Raw genomic sequence first — 8529 nt, 5'->3', positions numbered from 1 at the left:
AAAGACCACATGGAATTATGTAGTTGACAAAACAAATTTAAACAAACCAGAATATGAATTTTATTTTATATTCTTCAAAGTAGCCCCCTTTTGCCTTGATGACAGCTTTGCACTCTTGGCTTCTCTCAGTCAGCTTCATGAGGTCGTCACCTGGAATGGTTTTCCAACCGTCTTGAAGGACTTCCCAGAGTTGCTGAGCACTTGTCTGCTTTTCCTTCACTCTGAGGTCCAACTGATCCCAAACCATCTCAATTACATTACATTACATTTCATTTAGCTGACGCTTTTATCCAAAGCGACTTACAATTACCAATTACAGGGACATTCTCCCTGGAGTAACTAAGGACTAAGTGCCTTACTCAAGGGCACACTAGTGGTGGTGTTCCTGGCGGGATTTGAACTCAAAACCTTCCGATCTTCAGCCCACCTCACTATCCATTAGCCCACCACAATTGGGATGGAGTTGGTGATTGTGGAGGCCAGGTCATCTGACGCAGCACTCCATCACTTTCCTTTTTGTCAAATAGCCCTTACATAGCCTGGAGGTGTGGTTGGGGTCATTGTGTTGTTGAAAAACAAATGATGGTCCCAGTAAGAGCAAACCAGATGGGATGGCATGGCGCTGCAGAATGCTGTGGTAGCCATGCTGGTTAAGTGTGCCTTACATTTAGAATAAATCACCAACAATGACCACAACAGGAGAAGGGGGATGAATACTGGAAACAAATTGGATTGCTATAGACATCTACGATCTTAACAATGTCTTTATTTTCTTTGACCTGACTTTTGTACATTGTGGATTGTACAGTACTATATTATTATTTAGATATGCACTGACTGTGTTCGGCTGCCCCAATCCTCATCTGTAGTATGTTAAAAGTTAAAGTTACTCAAATTAAATGAATAAATCACCAACAGTGTCACCCCCCAACCCCCCCCACGCTTCACGGTGGGAACCACACCTGCAGAAACCATCCGCTCACCTTCTCTGCGTCTCACAAAGACACGGCGGTTGGAACCAAAAATCTCAACAGTGGACTCATCAGACCAAAGTACAGATTCCCACTGTCTAATGTCCATTCTTTGTGTTTCTTGGCCCAAACAATTCTCTTCTTCTTGTTCATCCTCAGTAGTGGACCTTTGCAGCAATTGGACCATGAAGGCCTGATTCACGCAGTCTCCTCTGAACAGTGGATGTTGAGATTGTCTGCTGCTTGAGCTCTGTGATCATTTATGTGGGCTCTAGGCTGAGGTGCTTTCATTTGTGCTTTCTGAGGCTGGTAACTCTGATGTATTTATCCTCTGAGCAGAGGTAACTCTTGCTCTTCCTTTCCCGGGGGGGGGGGGGGGTCCTCATGAGAGCCAGTTTCAGCATAGCGTTTGATGGTTTTTGCGGCTGCACTTGAGGATACATTCAAAGTTCTTAACATTTTCCGGATCGACTGACCTTCATTTCTTAAAGTGATGATGGACGGTCGCTTCTCTTTACTGAGGTGACTGGTTCTTGCCATAATATGGATTACAACAGTAGTCAAATAGGGCTTTCCACTGTGCACTAACCTTACCTCTGCACAACACAACTGATGCTCTCAAACACATTAAGAAGGCAAGTCATTCCACACATTGACTCACAACTGTTCATTGAAAACCACGCAGGACACTACCTCATGAAGCTGATTGAGAGAAGCAAAGGGGGGCTACTTTGAAGAATCGAAAGTATAAATCCTATTCTGGATTGTTCAACACTTTTTAGTTTACTACATCATTCCATATGTGTTCTTTCATAGTTGTGATGTCTTCAGTATTAATCTACAAAGTAGAAACATATTAGAATAAATAAAAACCTTTGAATGAGAAGGTGTCCAAACATTTGTTTGGTACTGTACAGCAACAGGGGAATTAGTGACTGCTCTCTAGCGCCCCATAGTGGACATCTCAGAAGTGACATTTACCTCATGACTTAACAGTTTTTAATGGGATGTTTGGGATGAATCTAACCTGTTACAGTATACACAACTGTTTAATATATTAGTGTGGCCAACTGCGCTTACTGTATATCATTTTAAAAACTCAGTCAGGAAATATCAGATTTTGAAGGAACAAATAACTTTTCATTTACTGTAATTATTGATCATGATTAGGTCTCTGTATTAAATGGGAACAGGGGTGAAAAAACAAGGCACCACATAGTGACCCACGTCAGCTGCTGAAATCCATAAATTAAGAAAACTGCTGCAGGTCTCCCTTGAAAAAGAGATCGATGATCTCAATGGGATTCACCTGGTTAAATAAAGGTTTGAAATGAAAACACGACCGTGAAAACTGAAAAGCATAAATGGAGTTTTCATTGTACATTACAGTGCATAGCAATGAAAAAGTTATGCAAAACCATCTCTTTTTGATACCATCCCATTCTTTTCTTCAATTCTTTTTTAAGCATGAATATATGCATTACAAAAATGTGGCATCAAATTCTTCATAGGGATGATGAATAAAAATGAAATAATGTAACTAATATATAACCCTGTAACTTCTTGCTGATGTTTTACGAGACGTCTGCATCCTGTTTAAGGGGTTAGGCTACGTTTAAGCTGTAAAAGCATACGCATTTTATTGACCAAAGACAAGGGACACCTATTTACAATTATATATATTTCCTACTCCCCACCTTCTACAATTTAACAGAGTTAAAAAAGAAATAAACAACTTTAAAAAGAAATCTCGTTCCATTGTTTTGAGCCATCCTCCCCCATGCTCCAGGGTCCATGTCCATGAAAATGTCCAAAAGTGAAACTCATCCAGTCACACACCAGTATATAATGATAGGAAGTAGATGTACAAAAGGAAAATGGGATATATGAGGAGGGGCTTCTTGGTTTTAAATTCATCTCCGACGAGCAGTGACGCCGCGCTGTACGCAGCCCAGAACACTCCGAACAGCTGAAAGACAGGAGCACACAATACCAGAAATATGACATGTATTCATCAATCTGAGATGTTCCACATAAGTCAGAAAGCAAGAGGTTGTTCAAATCTACATTGGGTTTAACTACAATTTCACATGTCCATTATTGTTAATCATTTATGTTGTTTTGAGTTTTCTCTTTTGAATTATTGTTCACTTTTGTCCTTTGCTGGAAAAAACAAAATACCAATAAAAGAAAATTCAATAATAAAAAAAGTGTTTTACAAACAATAATCATCTTCTTATACCAAAAACAGGTTTTCTTCGGTGCCATTTATCCTCACAGAATTCAGAAAGTACTCAGAACCTTCATTTTGCACGTTTGACTCACTTTGATTAGTGTAGAAACCATCTCAAACCCTCCAATCACCAAAAGTAGAGGAGCGATAACGATGAGAGGCAGAAGAGAATATCCGATCACTCCAAGAACCTGGCCGAAGGAAACCTGCGCAGAAGAACAAAGGGACTCCATGAGAACAGGTCCAGTGATGTCTGACTGAGGAGATGACTGTGTGTCCGCTGCTTACCTCCCCACCCAGAACACGAGCCAGCAGGAAGATAGTTAGTGAGCCAAATATCCAGATGGTGATGATCCAAGACACGACCTGCCAAATAAAAGCTTTGAGAGTTTAGCATCAGCACTGAAAACGTGTTGCTATAACAACTCACTGACATGCATATCATATTATATATATCAACAATAGGTACCAAGGAACAGCTCCACAAATATGACTTTCAATTCAGTATAATGTCTTCAATTTGAAGTTTTCGAAATGTAGTTTAAGAATGAAACAGATGAGCATTCATTAGCTTCTGCTGTATTTGATTCTGAACAGTGAGTGAGGAAATAGCTCTTTTCCACTGCAGGAACTAAACTACCACAGATTGTGTCTTTGTGTCCACTGTCCTCTGCACGCTTTAAGGACGCCTTCCTAAAGGATACATTCGGCACTTCTCAGGAGCTGACACAAATAGAAATGATATTTTCGGGGACTTTCAGATATTGGCTATATTATATTGGCTGATCAGATGTTTTGTTACATCGAAACAAGGATTGGTTGATTACATCTTAAAATAAAAGGTCACCATCATTGTACTACTGGGTTTGTATGGACCAAGAAGACATCACATCGAGAAAAAGTGTTTCACACCCCCACAGGGACAGAACATGGGGAAATGAAAAGATGAAACCGAAAACTGATAGGATCATTGTTCTAGCCTAAGCAGTGCCCTTGATTCAGAAAGAAACAATGTCCCCAATTCTGAAGTACTGTTCTCTTTTTCACATCCATTTTCTTTAACTGCCAAACCGCACATACAAATAGCCTCTTACAGTTCAACTCGCTGTGGGCTCATTATGTATTCCCAGTCGGTAAAATAAAGAGAAAAATATAAAAAGCAGAACATTCATATTATGGAAGGACCAAGGTTACAGGTGTGTCCTGCAGTGGAACAGTGTGGGAAACATACTGAATGTATGAATGGGGATGACACAGGTCTCATCCTTGTGTCCTTCTCACCCTGAACTGTCCGTAGATGGAGATCATGGAGAAGAGCAGCACCACGGCCAGAGGGCCCCAGAAGTCCGGGTTGTCCCTGACCACTTGCCGGTTGAATCCCAGGGACGGCATGGGCATCAGCACACAGCGGATCTTGTAGTAGATGTCCTTCAGGTCGATGTCCAGCTCCTCCCTTCACACAGACACAACAACATTCATCAACAGAGCTGACGTCCAGCTGTTTCTTAATGTAAGATATGTACCTGTCACTTGTCTCTGCGTCTAACATCAGACACTTTTTGGTGTTGATAATAATTGGGATGTGGCATAAAGTAAAACATGCTTTATAAGTGGTTCAGCAGCAGCACCTTTCCTCTGTGACTCACTGTTCAATGACTGTTTCATAGGGCTGGGAGACATCCCCTAAAATCAGTATCAAAACTAATTGTCACCTAACCTCTGTGACGATAATCAAACAATATCTTATTCAATACAACTGTGCACATGACTCTCCATCCTAACAGTGGAGCTGCTCAGTTAAGTAGTGAACAACCCACAGAAAATCATTGAAATGACAGGTAGCGTTAATGAGACGTCTTCAGTAGTAACACTTATCTGTTCGTTAAAACAGGAATATCTCTGTGTTACAGAGGGGACAGACAGTGGAGACTGCTCTGGAGTAACACTGTATCTTTAGGCGCGTTCACACCGCAGTACTTTTCCCACTTTAGTTCCGATATAGTTCCGAAATGCCGCGTTCACACCAAAAAGAGCCGGAACTAAAATGAGTTCATCAGAACCTTTTTTACCCCCTTTTCCGTCCCTGCTAGAGAGCAGGTACTTTCGTGGGAGAAAAAGGTTCCTATGTCTGATTAGCCCAGCGCACAAACGCAGAGAGACTAACTTATGGCAACACAAAAGAAAACATGGGAGCGGTGGAGATGAGGAGGTGTCGGCGTTCTGGTGATTTACTCTGAAGGCTTCAGTAGAAGCTGCTGGGAGTCCCAGCAGCTTCTACTGAAGCCAGTCCCCAACTCCGGGGACTTCCGGCCGGGGACTTTGGGCGGCAGTATACGCCGTGAAGTTGTTTGCTGCCTGCCAGTAAACCCAAAGCAGAAGAAGACGAAGTGACGTCAGCGGCTTCATTTGCCTAATCCTCCCCCAGGGACTTATTCCGGTGTGAACGCGATCTGTACTTAGTTCATGAGAACTAAAGAGTTCTCATGAACTAAGTACTGATGAACCTTTGTGGGAAAAGCACTGCGGTGTGAATGCGCCTATAGAGTTAAAAGCGAATCATCTCAGAGTCGTGCTTTGTTCTTAAGGAGCTGTAAAATCTTTTCTCTGACGAATCATACTGAATATTCACAATTACGTTTATGGCTTACTGCTAACCTGACTCCACTCTGAGAGCTAGCCTAGCTGCCTGTCCTGAACGCAGCACACCTCTCTCAACAATGGCGACTGAACCAAACCGCACTGACTGGTTTGCAGTACAGTTGACTGCAGAGACGCCCTTAGTGTTACCCTTGCTGTTGTAATGTCCTGTACCTGCTGATACCAGTGTTAAATGAAAGACTAATTGTACCTAGAGATGCATGATCATTTGAATTCACTTGGTATACAGGCGGTCCCTGTTACTCTGATGAAGGTTTGTAGCAGCCATTAAAAGACTTGTGTGAGCTACAGCCAGATTCTCAAACACTACCACTGGCTGGGATCAGATGATCCATAACAAAAAGCCTGTACTCAAATTATAAATCTGCATTTAAAAAAGCATAAGTTTAAAAAAGCTAACTCACAGCAGAGGTTTGCTCTCTTCACTCTCATCCTCCTCCACCTCCAGCAGCCAGCCGTAGCCTCGCTGCCTCAGGAAGGTGGTGGCGTACGGGTCTTTACCGTTGTCACTGCCCAGGTTCAGCTTAACGTCCGGAGCACTGATGGTGCCGCTGAGCTCTGTGGAAAACATGTTTGCTTGTTTAAGTGGTGTGGCACAAGGAAAACATTAAGCACTAGGATGTGTGAAGAAATACCGCCGACACAGTATGAATGTTTTGGCATTTCAATTTTTTAATCCATCTTGCGCAAGACCCACTAATATCAGTTTCCCCCCCTTATATTTTCCCTTTTGATAAAATAACTATCTCACTCAGTACTGGAGAAGAAAAAAAACTTCCACCTGAACTAAAGCTGAAACCATCAGGTTATCAATCATAATTAATGTGAGTGTTTGCTGCCGTTACTTGTAAATTGAATATATTTGGGCTTGTACTGTTGCTTGCACAAAGAAAGGCAATTTAAAGACACCATCTCGATTATCTAACAGTATAGTACCATCATTGTACAGCATCTATTCATAAAAAAATTAATAATGTAGTTCTTTCTTTAGTCTCTACTCTCGGTACTCATAAAGAGTCTATTTTATGTTATGTTTGTTTTAGTTACTGTATATTTAATTTGGCCTTACCTCCCCCAGAGGTGGGAGAAGTACTCTTGTACTGAAGTAAAAGTAGAACGTGTAGGAATACTCTGTTACAACTAAAAGTCCTGCATTCAAAATGTTACTCAAGTAAAAATAGAATTGTCCGGCAGTGGCTCAGTCAGTAGGGGCTTGGACTGGGAGCCGTAGGGTTGCCGGTTCAAGTCCCCAAACAGACCTAAATATGGAGTGTGGACTGCTACTTGGAGAGGTCCCAGTTCACCTCCTGGGCCCTGCCGTGGTGCCCTTGAGCAAGGCACCGGACATCCCCCCACTCCCATTGCTCCCCGGACGCTGTATAGCTGCCCACTGCTCCTAGTACTAGACTCCTGGTACTAGGATGGGTTAAAAGCAGAGAACACATGTCACTGTGTGTGCTGTGTGCTCTGCATGTGTGACCGTTAAAGAGGGGTTTCATCCCTCCGATTATATTCTATTCTATTCTAAAAGTATGAGCATCAAAATATAGTTAAAAGTACCAAAAGTAAAAGTAGTAGCAGATTGGTGCATTTCAGAATAATATATATGATATGTTTTATAATGATTGATCATGAAAGTGTTCTCAAAGCTGGTAAAGGTGCAGCTAGTTTGAATGACTTTGTATACTGCAGGGTAGCTTGTGAATTTACTCCAGGTGGAACTTAAGTCGGATTTAACACTTGATTATATTTCACATCATTCATCCACATCTGTAAAGTAACTAAAGGTACTAAATAAATGTAGTGGAGTAAAAGTACACCATTTACATCTGAATTGTAGTGGAGTAGAAGTATAAAGTAGCAACAAAATGATACTTAAGTACAGTACTCGAGTAAATATTCTTAGTTACTTTACACCACTGAACCCCCCACACTACGTCAGGTGGTGGCCAGTGTAAACAAGAGTGGGACTTAAGTTATATTGTGGCCATCTTCGTACTGTGCATGGTCATTGAGCTATATTTGAAGGATAACGTGTGTCTTTAATAGCAACATCACCTGAACAGTGAGATATATCAAATAAAGCTTCCATTGTTTTAATGGTGTTTGTAAGCTAGCTTAGTGAACGACACGTATCAATCGGCTACTCATTCGCATAGCTAAAAGATAGCTCGCACATTTAAATAGTGTGTTAAATATTACAAAAAACAGTGTCTGAATGAATTCGTAGGTTGGTAATTGCGCTATGTTAAAGTTAAACAAATAAAGAAAATAACACAACGTTATAGTGCTGGTGAATAGTTAGCTCTGTTGAGGCCTGCTAGCTGTGGAGCTCTGCTGGTTAGCCTACCTTCAGCCTCTGTCGAAGAGACGAACGTAAAGTCTCCATTGGTGGGAGGAAACTGCATGCTTAATGTTATATTAATGCCACACGCCTTAGGTTAAGAGATATGACATTTAAATAAGAGGTCGGTGAATTATGCCGAGTAGCGTTGTTAACGCTGTCATTGACCCCAGCTCATCAGTGAAGTTAAACTATCGCATTTTGTTTTCGTTCAGTCCCACTTCTCCTCTGCGGTGAAAGCAGGAAGTGCAGAGGAAGCTGGGAAAGTAGACACGTCTTATGATGCATTCAAGTCGTGACACAAAGCTGGAATATGGGCATTT

The 8529-nt window shown here is 41.6% G+C and overlaps 1 protein-coding gene across 1 annotated transcript; it reads right to left on the bottom strand.

The window, feature by feature from the left end:
* Window positions 1-2087: 2087 nt before the first annotated feature.
* Window positions 2088-8451, bottom strand: yipf4 (Yip1 domain family, member 4). The gene is made up of 6 exons (XM_034122464.1): window positions 8213-8451; window positions 6267-6420; window positions 4486-4657; window positions 3493-3570; window positions 3297-3410; window positions 2088-2940 (listed from the first exon to the last, which is right to left on the bottom strand). The coding sequence occupies exons 1-6, from the start codon at window positions 8268-8270 to the stop codon at window positions 2803-2805; spliced, it is 714 nt and encodes a 237-aa protein (XP_033978355.1). The 5' UTR covers window positions 8271-8451; the 3' UTR covers window positions 2088-2802.
* Between the last annotated feature and the right edge of the window lie 78 nt (window positions 8452-8529).

Source organism: Trematomus bernacchii, unplaced genomic scaffold (genome assembly GCF_902827165.1).
Source record: "Trematomus bernacchii unplaced genomic scaffold, fTreBer1.1, whole genome shotgun sequence".
In the NCBI taxonomy this organism is placed as follows: domain Eukaryota; kingdom Metazoa; phylum Chordata; class Actinopteri; order Perciformes; family Nototheniidae; genus Trematomus; species Trematomus bernacchii.
The sequence above is the reverse complement of the archived record's forward strand: the minus strand, read 5'-3'. Positions and strand labels throughout refer to the sequence as shown.

What these genes read in the sequence shown, in the direction of transcription:
- yipf4 (XM_034122464.1), bottom strand. Translation starts at nt 8,270, where the DNA reads ATGCAGTTTCCTCCCACCAATGGAGACTTTACGTTCGTCTCTTCGACA. An exon ending in CTCTTCGACAGAGGCTGAAG is followed by an intron (nt 6,421 to 8,212) that starts GTAGGCTAACCA and finishes TGTTTTCCACAG; the next exon opens with AGCTCAGCGGCACCATCAGT. An exon ending in GAAGAGAGCAAACCTCTGCT is followed by an intron (nt 4,658 to 6,266) that starts GTGAGTTAGCTT and finishes GTCTGTGTGAAG; the next exon opens with GGAGGAGCTGGACATCGACC.